Source organism: Littorina saxatilis, linkage group LG15 (genome assembly GCF_037325665.1).
Source record: "Littorina saxatilis isolate snail1 linkage group LG15, US_GU_Lsax_2.0, whole genome shotgun sequence".
NCBI lineage: Eukaryota > Metazoa > Mollusca > Gastropoda > Littorinimorpha > Littorinidae > Littorina > Littorina saxatilis.
Genome location: NC_090259.1, coordinates 37135323 through 37157553, shown reverse-complemented (window position 1 = coordinate 37157553; position 22231 = coordinate 37135323). Strand labels below are relative to the sequence as shown.

At 41.3% G+C, this 22231-nt stretch overlaps 2 protein-coding genes across 4 annotated transcripts in view; both read right to left on the bottom strand.

Annotated features, from left to right (window-relative positions):
* The window catches only part of LOC138949232 (LIM/homeobox protein Lhx3-like), a 44712-nt gene that overhangs the window by 4080 nt on the left and 18401 nt on the right, over nucleotides 1-22231 (bottom strand). The gene's annotated exons all lie outside the window — the stretch shown is intronic.
* Nucleotides 556-8732, bottom strand: LOC138949234 (uncharacterized). 2 transcript variants are annotated; one of them, XM_070321006.1, is made up of 5 exons: nucleotides 8195-8732; nucleotides 7589-7680; nucleotides 6450-6685; nucleotides 5768-5916; nucleotides 556-3329 (listed from the first exon to the last, which is right to left on the bottom strand). In XM_070321006.1, the coding sequence occupies exons 1-3, from the start codon at nucleotides 8379-8381 to the stop codon at nucleotides 6509-6511; spliced, it is 456 nt and encodes a 151-aa protein (XP_070177107.1). In that variant the 5' UTR covers nucleotides 8382-8732; the 3' UTR covers nucleotides 556-3329; nucleotides 5768-5916; nucleotides 6450-6508. The 2 variants fall into 2 exon arrangements, with proteins under 2 accessions (XP_070177107.1, XP_070177108.1); XM_070321007.1 differs by having other exon boundaries at nucleotides 7589-7659.

The following is a 22231-nucleotide window of genomic DNA, read 5'->3' as shown; positions in this document are numbered from 1 at the left end:
AGTTGGCCGCTGTCAGCGTGAGTTCGATCCCAGGTTCGGCGGAAATTTATTTCCCAAATGTGCAGACTCTCTTCGGTGTCCGAACCTCCCCCCCCCCCCCCCCCCCCCCCCCGTGTACACTACAATGGGTGTGCACGTTAAAGATCCCACGATTGACGAAAGGGTCTTTCCTGGCAAAATTGCTTAGGCACAGTTAATAATTTTCTACCTATACCCGTGTGACTTGGAATAATAGGCCGTGAAAGGTAAACATGCGCCGAAATGGCTGCAATCTACTGGCCGTATTCTTCTTCTTCTGCGTTCGATGTTGGTGGCCTTACTGGCCGTATAAAATTTCATCTCACACGGCATCACTGCAGAGCGCCTAGAACTGTACCCACGGAATATGCGCGATATAAGACTCATTGATTGATTGATTGATTGAATCAAGGCTCGTCCCGCTCAAATGAGAAAGGGGGCTACTTCGGAAGACTCATGTAGACACTTGGATTGACACTGGTCAGTGACATTTCTCTCACTCTGCTGTTCCTATCCTTCAATCGGAACTTAAAGGCACACACTGGGCGAAAAGTGGCGTTTTGTATCTTACAAAACTACTCAAAATCCCAACAAAACTTCAAGTTTCAATGGGTTTATCACATTTTGGTGTTCACGACAACGCCAGATTTTGATTGGATTTTGTTGAAGTTATCGCAGCGAAATTGCCTGGAATTTCAGCGCGTTTTGCGACGGTCAAAACATCATGTTAAACCATGTTACAGCATGTCTGTAACATGCAAAAATTCCAAGTTTTGATGGCATTAAAGCTTTGGTTTAACGCCAAGTAACATCATGTTATCGTAGACTTAACTTGCAAAACTGCTTGTTTTGGTGGTGTTACAGCTTGCTTGTAATGTGACTAACATCATGTTATCGTAGACTTAACTTGCAAAACTGCTTGTTTTGGTGGTGTTACAGCTTGCTTGTAATGTGATTAACATCATGTTATCGTAGACTTAACTTGCAAAACTGTTTGTTTTGGTGGTGTTACAGCTTGCTTGTAATGTGATTAACATCATGTTATTGCTGGTATAACATGCAAAACCCCATGTTATGTTGGTGTTAAAGCTTGCTCAAATGCCTATTAACTCCATGTTATGTTGGTGTTAAAGCTTGCTCAAATGCCTATTAACACCATTTTAGTTGGTGTAAGGCTTGATTATTAATGTAAAAAAACACCATGTTATGACGTTCACATAATTGTTTTCCACTGGATGGAATTTTGTGGAAAAGAAAGCATGTTGTTTGGGAATTGTGTGCGGGTTTCATGCTTGGATATTGCACTATGCTGACTTGTCACAGGTCAATTTACATTTAACAATATTAGTTTTCAAATGCATCATCCTTCACACATTATGTAAACATCTTTAACATTAACACTTTGGTTGTAAAATGATTGCACTTTATTCAAACAGGACAAAAACAAAAATGCTGATTCACAATGTACAATAGCAAAGGACTATTTTGAGTGGAGACAGTGTTCATCCACACTATAATTGGATAAGCTAAAATAAATTATTTAAATGAAATAAAAACACACCATCAGTAAATTACTTCCCTTGTGAGTAAGAGCGTCATACCCATAAAAGCCATGTCAGTTTTAGCCCATGTGAGTGTGTGTTGGGAGGGGGGGGGGGGGGGGCAGATGCCCTGTGAAAACATTGGCCATAGATATATGTGAATTACTTCCCTTGGGTATGAACATTTATGAATGATTAAATGGGTGAAAGAAGGCCACACAAAATGAAAATCAGTAAATAACAAAATCACTTCCCTTGTGAGTAAGAACAGTCATACCATGTTCCAACTTTTTGCTAAAAATTCGTCCACAATGTGACCTTCAAAGTTAACAAGAAGAGCAAACGCTCGATCGAGTCACTTTCGCAGTTCTGAATATTATATGAGGCATCAGATGGACAGGAAGAAATTGCTATTCACAACACAATGAGTCACGTTCACATAAAATTTGAGCCCGGTCACTTTTATAGTTTCCGAGAAAAGCCCAACGTTAAGTTGTGTGTTGCCGAACAGAAAAGGCTAGTTATCTCCCTTGTTTTTCTGATAACGTTCGTAAAAGGCTACAGATGTAAATACTTTGATGTAAAGAATAATCCTACAAAGTTTCAATCACATCCGATGAACTTTGTCAAAGATATAAAATGTCTAATTTTTCCTTTGACGCTGACCTGTGACATTGAAAAAGGTCAAAGGTCAACGAAACCATCGTTAAAGTGTAGAGGTCATTGGAGGTCACGACTAAACAAAATATGAGCCCGATCGCTTTGATAGTTTCCGAGAAAAGTCCAACGTTAAGGTGGTGTCTACGGACGGCCGGCCGGACAGACTAACACTGACCGATTACATAGAGTCACATTTTCTCAAGTGACTCAAAAAGGGGTAACTGAACTTCATGTTTGGATGTCATGGAGTCCAACATGTCAGTAAATTTTGAAAGCCCTGGATTCATAAACATCTGAAAACTGCTCAACGTCTTTGCATCACGGCACATTAATAAAAGTAAGAGTTAGTAAGACTGGCCTAACTGCTATGGTGAGGCAGTAATAACTCGTTGATGAAGAATTATTTGAATTCTGAATTTCGAACAAACAAATACAGTGTCCTTCCAAACCCCCTTTTCAGGCCTCCAAGAATAAAAAAATAAGCTGGTCTTAAAAAGGAGGAAACCTGCTTAATATGTAGGTAAATGTACAACAGGTTGTGAACAGAAAATCCAAAAATGTAAGGTCTGAAAAGCGGGGAAGTTTGAAAAGGGGGGGACCTAAAATGTGACGATCATAACAACCATAATTTATCTAACAAAGTTCATTCTGAAATCTTCTTCAGCGTTTGATTATGGAGAGACTAAATCCTCAGTTCAGATGTGGTCTTAACTCCTTGTCTCCCAGGTACACACAGTCACTATGTACATTGCATCTGTTATCATTCGGCACATATCCGCATCCTGCTTAGACTGTTAGCTTCAGTCGCTTCCTGTAACGTTGATCTAACGCCAGGATTCTAGCCTGTTGATACAGTTTCTACAATTCTGAGTGACCTGCTGCAGCACAGCTGGTCTCGGCTTAAAAAATCTTGGTCAACATAGATGGGGTACAAAGTGTTAAAATAAAGCGTCCTTCCAAAGTTGATGACAGGTCCCCAGAGTATTCACAAACTTATATGGTACTGGAACTGGAAGCCTTGCACGGCGACGAAAAAGATGTCCACGCCTACATGAAGAAGCATCCTTCACGGCTTCAGCGGAAACAGTCGGCTGGGGATGAGGACAGCACCTATCTAAAAAATATAGACAAGAACAAAAATATATGTCAATGGGAAAACAAAGAAACAAGTAGAGAAGGACCTCCCCACCTTTACACAGTGAAAATGAAAAACACATGTGAATGTACTTATGTTTTAAATCTCCCCCCCCCCCCCCCCCAATTAAGACCAATTATCCAAGATATTTTTCAGTCCTCAAAGGAGAATTTCACTGTTCTCACGGAACCCTGAAGAAAACTGAGCTGTACTAATATATTATATAACTGCAAACATCCCTCAAATTCAATACAGTAAAACCTGAGTCTAGCGGACCCTTATTGTAACGGCCACCTGCTACATACGGACAGTTTATCATGGCACGAACACGATTTCAACAATAACTAACCTTTAACGGGCGGACACCTGCCACTTACGGACGCGGACACGATTTTTCGGACCGTAGGAAGTGTAAACACTGTCACAAACGGACACAACGTACATAAAAACGCAACTTCGAAAACTCGACTGTTATGCAGACAGTGCTCGGCAGCCGTAGCCGTAGCACAAATGGTTGTTGATTGGTTGTCCTGTCCCTTTTCTGACCAATCAGTGGCTTGTTTAGATGGAGACCCACTTTCGCTCACTCACTTTCGCTTCGCTCACTTTCGCTTTTCCGCATTGTGGATACAGTCACAACCAAAAGCAACAGTAGACTACTGTGTTTGAAAATGGAATCTCCAGCAGGAAAAAGAAAAGCGTTGACTTTAGAGCAGCGTGTCGCTGCCTTGAAAAAACTAGATAGCGGCCAATCATGCCGAGATGTGGCGAAGGAGATGGGATGTGGTAAAACACAGATCGCGAGGATCAAATCGGAAAAAGAAGACGTGATGATCTCTCTCTCTTTGTAAGCAATCGTTCGAAGGAAACAATAGTTAACACAACTAAATTTTTGTTCCATGCATTTATGCTGAGACTAGAAAAACTGAATGAAACAAGAGCTGACCCAATTTGGTCGAGACACACTGCGGAATTTCCCGTTGAATGACTGATGAAGAGTCAGCTATTTTTAGCTTTGTGACGTCCGACTTGCGTAAGTTTGAATGCACAGTGTGTAGGGAACGGGGTAGGTGGGGGGGGGGGGGGGGGGGGGGGGGGATGTTGTTGTTGTTTGCTACATGTATCATTTGTTTACTCACATTTTCAGTGAGTCTCATGTTCAATCCAATAAATACATACTACAGGACTGACAAAAAGTGTCTTGTTCATTTTACGTGCTCTTTGTAAAATATTGCCCCGGCCCCTCCACCTGTGAAGAAGGGACACCTGTCTAATAGGGACACTATTACCATTCCCCAAGGGTGTCCGTTAGAGACAGGTTTTACTGTATTGCAAGCCACTATACATTCCTCATAAAGGCACTTCATGCTCACGTGTGAAAACTAACATAAGTTTACAAGTGTGTATCTACTTATGTTATAATAATAATAATAATAACGGGCATTTATAAAGCGCCTTATCAGAAGTTCAAAGCGCGTGACAACAATACGTGTATAAAAAATTCATACAATCACTGTCAGATTCAAACAACACATCATGCACATCTCACATCCCCAGACTCTATGCTAAGGCCCCAAAAAAAGAAGTCTGTTTACGGTATCCCGACCGACCCTATTTTTTTGCGCGACCCTAGACTTTTTTTTGGCATTTGGGAAAAAAAGAAAAAAAATCAAAATTTTAAAACAAAGTTTGTTTTTTGGCAAAATAATTTGATAATGTTTTTTGGAGAAAAAAAAATCCCGACCACCGACCCTATTTTTTGGGCCGATGTTACCGTAAACAGACTATTTTTTTGTTTGGCCTAAGGAACTATCCGTAATGTTGTTGGAACAAGTGAGTTTTCAAATTGGACTTAAAAGATGAAATGTATGGAGAGTGACGTAATAGAAAGGGGAGTGAATTCCATAACTGAGGGCCATGATATGAAAACGTGCGGAAGCCATGAGCCTTGCGCTTAAAGCAACCTTGACGGAGAAGTCGAGCATCAGCAGAAGAACGAAGGGTGCGAGAGGGAGTGTAGAGGGAGACCAGTTCCGAAAGATAGGCAGGTGCCGATTCAGAGATGATCTTGTAGCAGAAGCAGGCAGCTTTATACCTAATACGTTGAGACACAGGAAGCCAGTGAAGTTCTTTCATGAGAGGAGTGCTGCAGAGTGTTGTACTTTTTGCAAGGGTTGGAGAGTGGAGTCAGGGCAGCCTATGAGAAGGGATTTGCTGTAATCTAATCTACACAGAATGCAGGATGTAACGAGAGTTTTAGTGGCATCAACAGTCAGAAATGTTCTTGTGGAACCTATTCTTCTAGTTCTAATGTAGTACATGTTTGTAGTGAACTCACCAGCAGGAGTATTGCATACATAATTACGCATTACTGAATTAAAGTATGTAACTATTTTCAAAGCTTCTCGCTTACCTTGGAATAGTGTCAAGCAGCTTATGTTGTGTCTAGATCAGCCATCAGATCTTCACACTCAGCCTGCACTTGCTGAATACTGGACATGCCTGTATCTCAATCAAGCTGTTGTTGCGGAGACAACGGAACCATGCTCAAGTCAGGTCCAACTGAAATAAAAGCATATTGTTAGCTGATAAATGATTTGATCAAGCAAAACCATGCGGTATTTTTTTAATAAAATATTTTGTATACCCCGCTAATGCAAAAATAATGTACTTATTTACTATTAGCATTAATTTCAGCTGGTCATTCAAACCAGAGCTTGTTCTAGAACTCCACAAGAACAACCATGGCAGTTGGCAATGGCACTGGCAGAATACAGATCAAAACAATATTAGTATTAGCCTCACCAAGGGTTGACTTCCCATCAAAATGAATGACGGACTGAATCAAACTTCAGAGACATTACAATTTTTCACAACGATTTTTTCAGCAAACAGCCATGTTTACCTGTACAAATGTATCAGTGATATCACTATGAGTATGACAGTATGACAGTGTGGTAAGCTTACCGACGATTCGTTCAGTATAGTCTTTCTATGTAAGTAGTGGTCCAGTGAACGATACCTTCCGCCTGTGGTTCGAGACAGAGATTAAGTTGAAACTTAATTCGAGAAGCCAAACACTGACGAATACTTACGTATTTTGAGCAAAACCCACGCACGTCGACCACAAGTTGATGTCTGCTGGAGTACGTAATCATAACGTAGAGGACAACAGTTTCACTTGGCTGGCTTCGGTTATTCCCACCTGTATCTGTTCCTTGCTGTTCTCCAAGAGACACCATGGTGCAGCAAGCTGAAGGGTGTCCTGTCGTATTTCCTCGAAGTTGTAGTAGGCAACCAGGTCAGGAGCAGGAGGTGGGGGGCGACTGACCTGCAACAGAATTCAAATCAATTAGTCAAGTCACTATGACATATCTTTATTGTTATCGCCACACGACGGGCGCTGTGGCGGGGTGGTAAGACGTCGGCCTCGTAATCGGAAGGTCGAGGGTTCGAATCCCGGCCGCGGCCGCCTGGTGGGTTAAGAGTGGAGATTTTTCCGATCTCCCAGGTCAACTTGTGTGCAGACCTGCTAGGGACTTATCCCCTTTCGTGTGTACACGCAACCACAAGACCAAGTGCGCACGGAAAAGATCCTGTAATCCATGTCAGAGTTCGGTGGGTTATGGAAACACGAAAATACCCAGCATGCTTCCTCCGAAAGCGGCGTGTGGCTGCCTAAATGGCGGGGTAAAAACGGTCATACACGTAAAAACACGAGTGTACATGGGAGTTTCAGCCCACGAACGCAGAAGAAGAAGTTATCGCCACACCAACCCTAAATTTTTCCTACCATACTGTATTTGTTATCCCAGAGAGAAAAAATCCATGTTGCAGACTCAACTGGAAAAATTCCCTTCTCCATCATCTAGTGGACAGAGCTCACATGATTTCAAACAAATCTTTTTTTAAAGTCACATACTTTGTGCGACAGTGTTAGTTTACTGTAACTGTAATTTATAAATAGCAAATTAAAAAATATCACTCATAAATCAGATAATCAGCTAAATGCCTGGCAGATGACCCTCATTCAAAGTGAGTCGTGGCTAAACCATGAAACTAGAAAAACAGGTTATACCACAATATAAATCTGACAGCGGACAAAAACTGAGAAAACACCCAGTATACATATACATGTACCGGTACTCACAAAAGAGTTACAAGTAGCATATTATCACTATCAGTATCACTAATAGCATACTATACTGGGCAAATAACAGCAATTTTTACTCACTGGGGGTTTCCTGGCTGGAGTCTTTGGTGTTTCTACTGACTTCTGTAGCACATGGTTGGTTGGCAAACTTCCTGGAATGAGTGCTCGCTTGCCTGTAGGCCCAGCAAAAAAACATGCAAAGAAAATGTTCAAAATGCTGAGTCGAAATTATAAGTTAAATTAACTAAACAGACCTATACATTTAGATCTATTGAAATAGAAACAAGAATTAGTAAAACACACTACTGCAAATCTGTCAAGAATGAACAAGACTGACTCAGTGACCGAGTAAAACAACAAAAGAAATCTAAGTTCTAACCCAGAAGTTTACTAGAATATATTCAAAAACACATTATCACAAGAACAAAGAGTGGTTTTTTCCCCATTACCTAATAATTATAGCTCAGAATTACGCCTTTGTCAATGTATGATTCAGAATACGATTGTGTTATTTTTTGTCTGCGAGCTGTAAAAGTACTAGTTACTACTAGTACTAAGCCTCATACTGATTGATTGATTGATTGATACTACTAGAACTTCGTCACTTGAAGCATTACAAGCAAAACAACACAGCACAGACAATCAGATGAAAGCTTATTTTCGCTATATTACTAGTTTTTTACGTACCGTATTTGAAGCATGTTTCTTTGAAATGTCGGGAACATATCCTCGCATTCTTCGGGTTGAAAAGCTTGTCAGCACGGTTGATTTTGTGGATAAGAGCAGCTCTCCATTCGGCATCCGCTTTTCCGTTGCGTTTGGTATACCATGGAAAGTTATAAGCGTTGAAGATCTTAGTGAGCTCACGCTGCATCCAGGCATACAACAATTTGCACCGGGCATCTTGAAATCATGGTTCACTTCTCTGGCATCATCGAAAAATGGCGAAACGGAAGTGACTTTTTTCGGAATGCAGCTTTCTTCCGGTTGTCAGCACTTACCGCGAGCGCAGCGAGTTGGCGATTGATCCAGTCAACTATACACAACTATGCGCCGGCATAGACCACTGATCTAACAAGAAAAATGTTCATTCAAAATGAACAGCGTCGATGCAATGTCCACCAAAGATTTATTTTGGGAAGTGTTAAAGGTTAGGGTCAAAAGTTAATGAATTGCATGTTGTGCTGGATATATAAATTGTTTATTTCAGTCAATGCTTGCTATGAATTGATCAAACAGCCACAAGAAAAAAAAAACTTTTTAATTAAAAAATAGAGCTTGTTTGAAACAGGTAGAAAGGAAGAGTTGATATTGCAATATCTGTACGTGGGAATGTGGTGAAAAAGAGTGATAAAAGTAGTAAGTTAGTCTCAGATCCATTTCAAATATTTATTGCAGAAAAACAAAATACAAATTACAAACAAGTCGCGTAAGGCGAAAATACAACATTTAGTCAAGTAGCTGTCGAACTCACAGAATGAAACTGAACGCAATGCAACGCCCCAGCAAGACCGTATACTCGTAGTCCACCGCTCACGGCATAGGCAGTGAAATTGACAAGAAGAGCGGGGTAGTAGTTGCGCTGGGAAGGATAGCACGCTTTTCTGTACCTCTCTTCGTTTTAACTTTCTGAGCGTGTTTTTAATCCAAACATATCATATCTATATGTTTTTGGAATCAGGAACCGACAAGGAATAAGATGAAAGTGTTTTTAAATTGATTTCGACAATTTAATTTTAATAATAATATTTATATTTTTAATTTTCAGAGCTTGTTTTTAATCCGAATATAACATATTTATATGTTTTTGGAATCAGCAAATGATGGAAAATAAGATAAACGTAAATTTGGATCGTTTTAGAAAAAAAATTTTTTTTTTACAATTTTCAGATTTTAAATGACCAAAGTCATGAATTAATTTTTAAGCCACCAAGCTGAAATGCAATACCGAAGTCCGGGCTTCGTCGAAGACTACTTGATCAAAATTTCAACCAATTTGGTTGAAAAATGAGAGCGTGACAGTGCCGCCTCAACTTTCACGAAAAGCCGGATATGACGTCATCAAAGACATTTATCAAAAAAATGAAAAAAACGTTCGGGGATATCATACCCAGGAACTCTCATGTCAAATTTCATAAAGATCGGTCCAGTAGTTTGGTCTGAATCGCTCTACACGCACGCACACACGCACGCACACACGCACACACATACACCACGACCCTCGTTTCGATTCCCCCTCGATGTTAAAACATTTAGTCAAAACTTGACTAAATGTAATAAATGTAACAAGTCGCGTAAGGCGAAAATACAACATTTAGTCAAGTAGCTGTCGAACTCACAGAATGAAACTGAACGCAATGCCATTTTTCAGCAAGACCGTATACTCGTAGCATCGTCAGTCGACCGCTCATGGCAAAGGCAGTGAAATTGACAAGAAGAGCGGGATAGTAGTTGCGCTAAGAAGGATAGCACGCTTTTCTGTACCTCTCTTTGTTTTAACTTTCTGAGCGTGTTTTTAATCCAAACATATCATATCTATATGTTTTTGGAATCAGGAACCGACAAGGAATAAGATGAAAGTGTTTTTAAATTGATTTCGACAATTTAATTTTGATAATAATTTTTATATATTTAATTTTCAGAGCTTGTTTTTAATCCAAATATAACATATTTATATGTTTTTGGAATCAGAAATTGATGGAGAATAAGATGAACGTAAATTTGGATCGTTTTATAAATTTTTATTTTTTTTTTACAATTTTCCGATTTTTAATGACCAAAGTCATCAATTAATTTTTAAGCCACCACGCTGAAATGCAATACCGAAGTCCGGGCTTTGTCGAAGATTACTTGACCAAAATTTCAACCAATTTGGTTGAAAAATGAGGGCGTGACAGTGCCGCCTCAACTTTCACGAAAAGCCGGATATGACGTCATCAAAGACATTTATAAAAAAAAAATGAAAAAAACGTTCGGGGATTTCATACCCAGGAACTCTCATGTCAAATTTCATAAAGATCGGTCCATTAGTTTGGTCTGAATCGCTCTACACACACACACGCACAGACAGACACACACACATACACCACGACCCTTGTCTCGATTCCCCCTCTGTTAAAACATTTAGTCAAAACTTGACTAAATGTAAAAAGAACAAGTCGCGTAAGGCGAAAATACAATATTTAGTCAAGTAGCTGTCGAACTCACAGAATGAAACTGAACGCAACGCAACGCAGCAAGACCGTATACTCGTAGCATCGTCACTCCACCGCCCGTGGCAAAGGCAGTGCACGTGGAATTGACAAGAAGAGCGGGGTATTCGTTGCGCTGAGAAGGATAGCACGCTTTTCTGTACCTCTCTTCGTTTTAACTTTCTGAGCGTGTTTTTAATCCAAACATATCATATCTATATATTTTTGGAATCAGGAACCGACAAGGAATAAGATGAAAGTGTTTTTAAATTGATTTCGAAAAAAAAAATGTTGATAATAATTTTTATATATTTAATTTTCAGAGCTTGTTTTTAATCCGAATATAACATATTTATATGTTTTTGGAATCAGCAAATGATGGAGAATAAGATAAACGTAAATTTGGATCGTTTTATAAATTTTTATTTTTTTTTACAATTTTCAGATTTTTAATGACCAAAGTCATTAATTAATTTTTAAGCCACCAAGCTGAAATGCAATACCGAACCCCGGGCTTCGTCGAAGAGTACTTGACCAAAATTTCAACCAATTTGGTTGAAAAATGAGGGCGTGACAGTGCCGCCTCAACTTTCACGAAAAGCCGGATATGACGTCATCAAAGACATTTATCAAAAAAATGAAAAAAAATGTTCGGGGATTTCATACCCAGGAACTCTCATGTCAAATTTCATAAAGATCGGTCCAGTAGTTTAGTCTGAATCGCTCTACACACACACACACACGCACGCACACACACACACACACACACACACACACACGCACGCACATACACCACGACCCTCGTTTCGATTCCCCCTCGATGTTAAAATATTTAGTCAAAACTTGACTAAATATAAAAACACCCAAAATACACGAAGCAACGATCCCACTAGCAGACTATATGTTCAACCGATATTTCAAGAAAGTGGGGGTAAACCCAGGTAGGATGGCCCACATTCCCATTCACCCCTTCCCATTTTGGTTCATGGAATCCCCCATTATCATCCCTGATCATGATCTGGGTGTAACAAAAAAAGATAACCCTGTACTTGTCTCATCAATAGTAAAAGAAATAATCTCAAACAATAACAAAGATCACCTACAAATATTTACTGACGGCTCCAAAAAAATGATGACCAAGCTGACTGTGCTTTTGTCATTCCTGACCTCAAAATAAGTTAAAACAAATTAAACTCAACAAGGATGTGTCCATTTTCACTGCAGAAATGCTGGCTACGTTATCTTAAGAGCATGCCACTATATCAATGACCTACCCTCGACCTCCAACAAGAGTCGTGATTCTCTCCGACTCAAAACCAGCATAACTGCTCTTCAAAATGGTTCCAGAAACCGGGAAGAGCTTCAGACGGAAATATTGTTCCTCTGTCACCAGATCATTGCCTCTTGAACAGAACTGACCCTTTGGCTACGTACTTCCCCTCACACACATGGATCAGAGGCAAGGATATGGCTGATCTACGACTCGTTTGAATGTAAAACAGAAATGTAACACTATCTGTGACAATGACGGTTCTACGACTCGTTTGAATGACGGTATAGATCGAACCTTAACCCACAACTACGAAAATTTGTGTCAGACGTTTTTGAACAAGAAAATATGCCTCTATTCAACAGTAACCAACACATGGAAGATGTTTTTGAAACTTTACAGAAATGTAACACTAGCCTATCTGTGACAATGTTGCTTTTGAATTGAACCCACATTTGTTGAACAGGAGAGAATGTTCCTGTTCAACAGTGCCCAAAACACTGAATCTGACGTTTTTGAATCTTTTCTGTCATCTAACTGAATCTGACGTTTTTGAATCTTTTCTGTCATCTAACCCAATTGCTCATGACTTCATCGATCTTGAACATGCCTACTTTTCAAAGAAAGACAGACAAAAGCGAAATCTGCATGTTAGCCATCTGCCTGAAATGGTCAATTGCAAAACTTGGTGCTGTGCTGTTAACATTTGAACAAAATGCATTTTGTTCAAATGTTTAGTGCAACTTGCTACTATATAATCGCTGTATGCGCTTTGTGGTAATAATGCACTGTTGTGAAAAGTTTGCGCTAAATGTTGGCACTATGCATCATTGTTGGAGCACCCTCCTGTAGTAGATGCACCATGCATAAAAATGTACTTATGTGAAATGTTTCGTGTAAATTATTGTCACAATAATGTTTTGTGCGCCCCCATGTATGTGTTCTGTGCTAATAATGCACGGTTGTGAAATGTCCGTACACATTTTGTGGCACTATGTAATTGGTGGTGCATCCTCCTGCGGATGCTTCGTGCTAAAATTGCACTTCCATTAAAATATTGTACGCTCATGTCAACTGGTACTATATTTTCAATTGTTTCTCTGTCAATTTCAGATGTTTGTTTCCAATTACTTCAGTATCTCCCTGTTGCAATTCCAGGTGATTCATTATGCATGTGCCAATTTGAGGTGTTTAATTCTGATTCCTGTATTTACAGTGTAAAATTAAAACTATTGTTTTCAAACATTCCTATGACACCTGGTAATGGTTCTGTGTTTTTTACATTTAGTCAAGTTTTGACTAAATGTTTTAACATAGAGGGGGGAATCGAGACGAGGGTCGTGGTGTATGTGTGTGTGTCTGTCTGTCTGTCTGTCTGTCTGTGTGTGTGTGTGTAGAGCGATTCAGACCAAACTACTGGACCAATCTTTGTGAAATTTTACATGAGAGTTACTGACAATTTTTAGATTTTTAATGACCAAAGTCATTAATTAATTTGTAAGCCACCAAGCTGAAATGCAATACCGAGGTCCGGCCTTTGTCGAAGATTGCTTGGCCAAAATTTCAATCAATTTGATTGAAAAATGAGGGTGTGACAGTGTCGCCTCAACTTTTACAAAAAGCCGGATATGACGTCATCAAAGGTATTTTTTTAAAAAGAGAAAAAAACGTTCGGGGATATCATTCCCAGGAACGCTCATGTAAAATTTCATAAAGATCGGTCTTGTAGTTTGGTCTGAATCGCTCTACACACACACACACACACACACACGCGCGCACGCACACACACACACACACACACACACACACACACATACACCACGACACTCGGCTCGATTCCCCCGGCTCTATGTTAAAACATTTAGTCAAAACTTGACTAAATGTAAAGAGACATTATGTATTGCATCTAAACACGAGGTGAGTAAAACATTATCAGAAAAGGTAGAGCAAGAGAAATCCCAAAACTCAAATTCGAGTCAATTCAGTTTGTACTGTACGTACTACAAGTTGAGAAATTTGCAAGTCCAGTCAGTAGCCACCATCTCGGACGGATGTTTCGGGGAGGGGGGTGGGGTGGGTGGGTGGGGGGAAGTAGAACAAAGGCCTATCTGTGGTCAGCAACACATGGGAAAACGATTAACTCGGCTAGGGCCCCAAGCAAAAGTGTTGCATGGCAATACAGAAGGAAACTACGATCTGGTTCCACTAAAATTGTGAGCTTAGAACTGACCTACTTTCTCTGCTCAACGCACGGGCATTCGGGAAAAATGCATAGCCTACTCTCCTGTACACCTGACAAGGCTCATATAGAGAAAATAAGAAAAAATGTATATGCACTGCATTTTTTTTTACATTTATAAACTGATGATCAGTGTGTGTATGTGTGTGTTCAGTTGTGTGTGCGTGTGTGTGTGTGTGTGTGTGTCAGTTCAAGGGGGGTGTGTGTGTGTCACTGTGTGCCCGTGTGTGTGTGTGTGTGTGTGACGGTCAGTCAGTGTCAGTCACAGTGTGTGTGTGTGTGCATGTGTGTGTGCATGTGTGTGTGCCGTGTGCAGTGACGGTGTGAATGTGTGTGTGTTTGTTTGTGTGTGTGTGTGTGTGTGTGTGTGACCGTGCTGAGAGAGAAACTAGAGAGAGAGAGGGAGCCGATAATCGTCTGATTCTGCAGACTCGCCGAGAGGCGGCCGGGGTTCGGCACCAGGCTGATTAAAACGCAGAATAATCCATCAAAACAACACTCTAACATCAAGTTTTAGAAACCAGAAAAACTTATCGTAACTCCATAGGTTTTGTGGTGTTTTGCGCACTGCTGAAACGCGTTTAACACGACGTGAATCGCCGTGCGTTAACGTAGCGAAAACGTCCAAAACGCAGACACCAAAACTCGATGTTTTACCGTGTTTTGCACCCCGCTAAAATCCCAGGGATTTTATTGCGTTACGGCAGTTTTTCTAACTTGATGTGAATCGCACAGGTATAATGCCACAAAATTCAGTTGATTAACTTCATGTTTCATGTTATATGCCACGTTATAGTGCCAAAACGTGACTTTTCGCCCAGTGACAGTACACCTCCCGTAAACCATCACAGATACTGTCAGGCTTTTACACACAGTACAAACACCATTTCATTTAAACACTCACAGCTTGAAAACATTCTAGGTGCCCTCCGTAAAGAGCGAGCAATTTTCAAAGAATTTATTTTTGCATGGTTTATCTTTCCTCTGAGCCATCGTGAACCCGGGTAATCCAGTTTCCCTTTTTTCACAATTTAGCCGCCAGTTTGTCATTACAATGCAAATCTCTGTAAGCTTATCTGCAATAGCACGTTATTGTGTACCTTTGAATCTGAAATGCAACATTGAAACGGCTGCGAACTAGAGCAGTGGCGGTTAACGGTTCAGAGGAACTGGCGCCAGGCAAACTTCTTATTGTTCTGATCTTGTCTTGATGAGAAAAAAATAATCTTTTATGATTTAAGAATGTTTGTGTAACAAGCTGTCAATTTATTATTTAGATTTCAAAAGTTTGACACACTCCCCAAAATTAATTCTTTGAAATTTGCTAGCTCTTTACGTAGAGCACCTAGGATGTTCCCGTTCGGTGAGCGTTCAAATGGAAGGGTGTTTGTACTGTGTGTAAAAGCCTGACAGTATCTGTGATGGTTTACGGAAGGCTTACTGTGCCTTTAACCCCACGCTAATCCTTTTTGACCCGTAGGAACAAGTCATTGTGTGTCAGTCACGTGACCGTCTGGAGACTCACCTCAGTCGAAGGTCGCTCAGTGGCAACAACGGGAAGTAAGCCAGACACAACTCATGGGCATAATTATAACCGTACCCGTAATGTCTCAAACATAACGAAAATAACCGATAATCCTTCTAGTTCTGCTCTAAATAGACCCCCACTTGGCACTCCGTTCCGTCTGTAAAACTGCTAAAAACCAGACGACTCGATCAGTCTCAAGTCATAGGCGTAACTCGAGGTCGTGTTAGTATGAGTTATTTCTAATATGCTGACTGTTAGCAAATGATAACAAGACATGTCGAAAAAAACAGATATCAAGCATGAGCCTTATAGGCGAATGCTGATATCGTTTGTGAGACATGTCTGTTATCATTTGCTAACAGTCAGCATATTAGAAATAACGGTTTTATTACCGTTTAATTCGAAGCAACCCCGCGAATTAGACAGAACAGCCGCAATGGGAACTTGAGCGCTTCTACCTGATTATGCCTGTCAGTCAAAGAATTCTCGTGACCCGAGTCAGCCAATCAGAGTAACACACCTGACGTGATGAATATTCACAGGTCAAATGCCTTTGACACACAACAATCTCACAAGATAAACCATGTTGAACATGCGTTTCGGTTGCTTCGCTTTTTCTCGTTGAACAGAGAGCGACAGATTTAGAACCGACTCCAGACGGATGGGAAATGACGTAAAGATACATTTGATGTAAAGCGAGTGGCGCAATTTCACTTGATTTTTCCGAACTTTGATCATTTAGATTTCAAGTGAGCGGTCGGCATTGCACACTCAGACGATGGGCGGTGCCTTGCTGTTCCGTTACGCACCCACCGACAAAACTCGCTTTTCGGTATTTTTTTTAGATAAAGAGAGTATTACCTGACAGCATTTGAAGTGTCATTCTTTAGAATATTTTTACTTTGTCTTGTTAATTTTTAGCGTGATAAACAAAAAGGGTCCCTGCCTGAGCGTCATAACATTTAGAGGGTCGAATGTCCATGTGTGAATGGGTAAGTTGAGCGTATAAGAATGTCCATGTGTGCGATGTGTAAGTGAGACATGGATGTGTTCATGACTGAATACGTAAGCACAATGCAAGGAATGGCCAGAAAGGTATGTGGGAGGTGTGTTTATAACCTGCCCTGTTATATAGTGCTATATGTCATGTAAAAACAATGTCCTGTTTGTATTAGCCTATTGTTATGTACCACGCCTGAATTTCTCTATGAGATAATAAAGTATTCTTATTCTTATTCTTATAATCCGTCCTGATGCCAACACAAGACGGCTAAACTCGCCAACAAAGAATATCGTCGTGACTGGCTCAGTATTTAGGTAATCTTTTCGAGTGCGATGTCATAACTGGTGTAAATAAAGGAATTCCGCGGCTAATAAGTTAAACGCATGGAATTCATTGTTCTAAAGTAAATAGCGAAGGATCAAAGGGGTGAGGGGGGGTGGATTCCGGGGCGTAACTCAGGAACTACTCGATGGAACAGTTGTAATAATGTTGCACTGTGTGCGTGTTGCTTTTGTTGTTGTTTTCACTTTAAAACCTTACTGTTTGAACAATGTTTGTCTACTACCGCCTTTCGCGAACAACATATTTGTTGTAAGTCTCTCCAAGACATTTGTGTTAAAGCTTCACACAGATATCCTAAATACTCATCTGAAGACTTGAACTGATACTGCTGGATTGAACAGATTTACAAGAATGATCTAGAAACAAGTCATTCCACGATTGAGAGCTAAACCCCACCACCACCACACACACCCTTCCCACACATCCCATCCCTAAAACCACAACTGACCAATCATTATCGTTATTATCTAACATCATTAATGGACACTGTCCGTCTGATATAAAGCGCAGCTCCAGTACGTGATTTAAAGCTACATACCTACCCAGTTGAACACTGAGAAGAACCCCTCAGTCCAACAGTTACAGCTGTCTCTCTATCCCTTTAAGCCCAACAACAAATATAGCTCCGAAAGGACATCAAGCACGAACCAAAACCTCTACCATGGTCTTAAAAACCTAGTAAATCTCAAATCCCTATAAACCCAGCCACAACAAACACACACACAACCGTAACAAAAGAGATAGGATCCACTACACTGGAGCCAGAGGGGACCCAAAGGAGCCGAGTTAAAAACCTGGATCGGGCCGGGATTTAAAGGTGGGGCAGACCGGAGTCCCGGACCGCAGAACTGCAATTAGGCCGTCTAGACTTGGCAGTGCCTTCTGCCGTTGCTTTGTGCAGCACTGCTGGGGTTATGCCCCTTGCGGCGTGTTGCCTTGTTTGCGCGACAAATTGGACCTGCGGCTGCCCAGCGAAAGATGCTGTGACTGCGGTCACTTGTTTACCGTCTCAGTGTTTGTTTGCGCAGAGCATCTGTGTTATGTACAGTGGAACCCTTGGTTTAGGACTCTCAACATTTTTAAGATCTTGGCTGTTCAGAGAGCTTTTGAAAAAGAAAAATGTTTGGACCCACAAGCCTGTATATTTTCCCTTGTTTTAATGGTTTTAGCGTGTTTTGATACCTTGTAGCATTGCATTTATTAACTTATACAACTGGAAGATCTGTCGTTTTGTTTTGTTGTGTCCGTCTACTTTTTTTCCGTACCGAAGAACATAGCTTTGTAGTTGAAACAATCTATAACTACGATGTTGCCAAGAAAGAAAGTTCAAGTCGAAGGTCAAAGTCACTTTCTTCCTTCTTTCTTTTTAAACAATCTATTCCGAAAATTACAGATAACAATGCCACTTACTTTCTTGTATTGTAGTTGTTGTTGTTGTTGTTGTTGTTGTTGTTGTTGTTGTTGTTGTTGTTTTCGTTTCTGTTTTTGTTTTGTTTTGGGGGGAGATCTTAAAGAAGGGGTACTGCTGTATTACACAAAATAGCGTATTGCTACAGCTGTGTGATCCGATACCCTGGAGTAATGGTCCTGTCGACAAGGGGAAGGAGTTTTCATTTTTACGATGTCTATGTGTGTCCATGATAGATCGGGTAGCTGGTGGGAATCTTTATTACCAGCGGGTTGTTGTGTGTCCATGATAGATCGGGTAGCCGGTGGGAATCTTTATTACCAGCGGGTTGTTGTGTGTCCATGATAGATCGGGTAGCCGGTGGGAATCTTTATTACCAGCGGGTTGTTGTGTGTCCATGATAGATCGGGTAGCTGGTGGGAATCTTTATTACCAGCGGGTTGTTGTGTGTCCATGATAGATCGGGTAGCCGGTGGGAATCTTTATTACCAGCGGGTTGTTGTGTGTCCATGATAGATCGGGTAGCTGGTGGGAATCTTTATTACCAGCGGGTTGTTGTGTGTCCATGATAGATCGGGTAGCCGGTGGGAATCTTTATTACCAGCGGGTTGTTGTGTGTCCATGATAGATCGGGTAGCTGGTGGGAATCTTTATTACCAGCGGGTTGTTGTGTGTCCATGATAGATCGGGTAGCCGGTGGGAATCTTTATTACCAGCGGGTTGTTGTGTGTCCATGATAGATCGGGTAGCCGGTGGGAATCTTTATTACCAGCGGGTTGTTGTGTGTCCATGATAGATCGGGTAGCCGGTGGGAATCTTTATTACCAGCGGGTTGTTGTGTGTCCATGATAGATCGGGTAGCCGGTGGGAATCTTTATTACCAGCGGGTTGTTGTGTGTCCATGATAGATCGGGTAGCCGGTGGGAATCTTTATTACCAGCGGGTTGTTGTGTGTCCATGATAGATCGGGTAGCTGGTGGGAATCTTTATTACCAGCGGGTTGTTGTGGGTGGCATTTCTTGTCAGTGAGGGTTTTCACATCGGGGTGTGTGCCATAAAATGGTAGTAAATGTACAGTTTTGACATTCCAAACAAATGTTTCGGACCGGTGTGACGTTTTCATCTTTCGCTGTGTTGATATTTCGTTTCTCGGCCTCGTTGATCTAGTATAAACTCTACACTGAACAAAAAAAACACCCTTCGATAGTACTGATGAGCGAGCGACCTTGTGTACCTTACATTCATGGGGCCAAATTTGTCCAACCAATTTGTTTTATTTAACTTAGAAATTTGATTCATCCTAAAATGTTTTCCTTCTTACTCAAGGGACGTCACCACTCAGTGCACGTTTTCGAAGAATTCGATTTTGGGGGTAAAATCTATTAAATTTTACCACCAATTTTCTTCACATGCAAGAAACTGACATGCTTTTCGTCCATAAATAATTTCACTTCTTAATTTTACCAGGAAACAAAATTTCAGTCTTGAGTATATGTCGAGGGGGAAATATGTACACAGGCGAAAGATGAAATCGTGACACCGGAATTTACTGAGTTTTTGGAATCGCTTGAAAATAGACTTGAGCATCTATGACAAAATCGCTTTTCTACACAAGGGTCTCTTTAACGAGAAGAGAATCTGACAAGGACAAGTCTTGTGTATGCAATTTATTCGGGCGAATACAGATTAAAAACCAATATATAATATAACTAATAGATACCTGTGTGCGTGTGTGTGCCGTATGTCTGTGTTTGTGTGTATGTGTTCTATATTTTGTCGCGTCGATCATCTGTTCGTTTAATTTTCTGTCGTTCGATCTTATGTCATTCAATCTGTTGTCGTTCAATCTCATGTTGGACACTCGTGATACCAACCTTTAGACGTATGAGACCTACCCGCAAGGAAAAACTAAAAGCGCTCATAAGCCTGCTGTCTTTCACAGATTGCTGGGAAATGTAACGGACTTCTGCTAAACGACCCGTTTCATGTCCAGCGTCGTAAAACGACATTTCCAAAAGAATTCTAGCTGATGGCGAAATGATTTCTGTCTGGACCAGTTATAAAAACTGCACACAACAAAGTATGTGCGCTTTTTGTGGTCATAAAGGTGCATCGTAAATTAGTCTTCATGGTTATGTCCGCCGTTTTGTGTGACCCCGTCTGTCAAAAGTTATGCTCTTTTCGTCTCCTTGGTTCAGACCATCTGCATCCTCTGCTCAAAATGTGAGAAAGAGAAAGAGAGAGAGAGAGAGAGAGAGAGAGAGAGAGAGAGAGAGAGAGAGAGAGAGAGAGAGAGAGAGAGAGAGAGAGAGAGAGAGAGAGAGAGAGAGAGAGAGAGAGAGAGAGAGAGAGAGAGAGAGAGAGAGAGAGAGAGAGAGAGAGAACTTTGGTAGAATGTCATGAATACGTTTGTTTTGAATAATGCCCAGTTTGTCCTTATCGTATTTATTCATGGGCCAGTTTCCCAATTCCAAAAGACACAGGTCGCCGCGCCATCGTAGACAAGGTCTGTTTATTTGTTTGTCTGGTTTTGCAGGGCAGCAAATAGTGCCCCATAAGGCTTCGCTGCCTGGCTAAACGACCATCAGTTTTGGGAATAAACTGCAACCTCGTACGCAGAACTCGTTAAATCCTCCACCACATCGCCTTTCACCACCTTCCACTGGACCTTACTCCCCCATTCTTGCCTTGAGGGTTCGAATCCCTGTTGTTGTGGTATCCAGCCTGTCGTCACGGCTCACCACAACCCCCGCACCCCGCAATCCCCGCCTCTCTTCACACACACCCCATCGTAGCCACCTACTCTCCGGGCGGGGACGTAGCTCAGTTGGTAGCGCGCTGGCTTTGTAGCCAGTTGGCCGCTATCAGCGTGGGTTCGATCCCCACGTTCGGCGAGAGATTTATTTCCGTGTCCGAACACCCCCGTGTGCACACATGCGCACGAAAAAGAATCCCACGTTCACAGCGAAAGTCTCAGGGCTTGGAAAACACGAAGACACGTATGCATCATCTCTCGTCTCCAATTATCATGATCGTATTTCGATACTTTGACGAGACAAACCCAATGCCGGTGTGTCGAAGAAGACAGCCACAGCGGGCTTGTTCGAATCAAAGTATCACACCATATCTTCAACGTATTACCAATACCTGTCCCAATATAGACCAGTTGGTCTAAGAGGACGTTAAACCCTAATAGTCAGTCAGAGGCACCCTCCACACACACCCCATCTTAGCCGCCTACCTTCCACGCCTTCACAACCACACTTCATTTTCAAATTTAAGTCCGCGTATCTCTATCGTCTCCTGACCTGAGGGTTGCATATATATCAAACGGACATCGGCACGATCACGCACGTAAGCCCCCAACCCCTGTCTGTCTATTTTCTCCTCACCTTGAGGGTTCGAATCCCGCATCGTGGTGTCTGAGGTCAAACTTACTTCCCCACACCCCCATCCCATCGCCACCCACCTCAAAATCCACTCCTACGTAACACACACACACTTCACAGATTTTAAAAAAAAACCATATACAGTGGAACCCCCCTTTTTAGACTCCCAAAATCTTTTTTTTTTAAATCAGATTTCAAAAAGGAGAGCGTCTTCAAATGGGGGTAAATTTACAAAGGTTTTGAAGCAAAAATCTGAAGAAAAAACAGGGTGTTTCTAAAAGGCGAGAAGTCTGAAAATGGCGGGTCTTAAAAGGGGGTGGGGAAGGTTCCACTGTGCGAGCTTCTCCGTCTGTT

Excerpts from the sequence above, each read along its gene's own strand:
- LOC138949234 (XM_070321006.1), bottom strand. The coding sequence starts at position 8,381 with ATGCAGCGTGAGCTCACTAAGATCTTCAACGCTTATAACTTTCCATGG. Across the intron at positions 7,681-8,194 it reads AGAAACATGCTTCAAATACG|GCAAGCGAGCACTCATTCCA; the intron begins GTACGTAAAAAA and ends CTGGGCCTACAG. Across the intron at positions 6,686-7,588 it reads CTCCAGCCAGGAAACCCCCA|GTCAGTCGCCCCCCACCTCC; the intron begins GTGAGTAAAAAT and ends ATTCTGTTGCAG.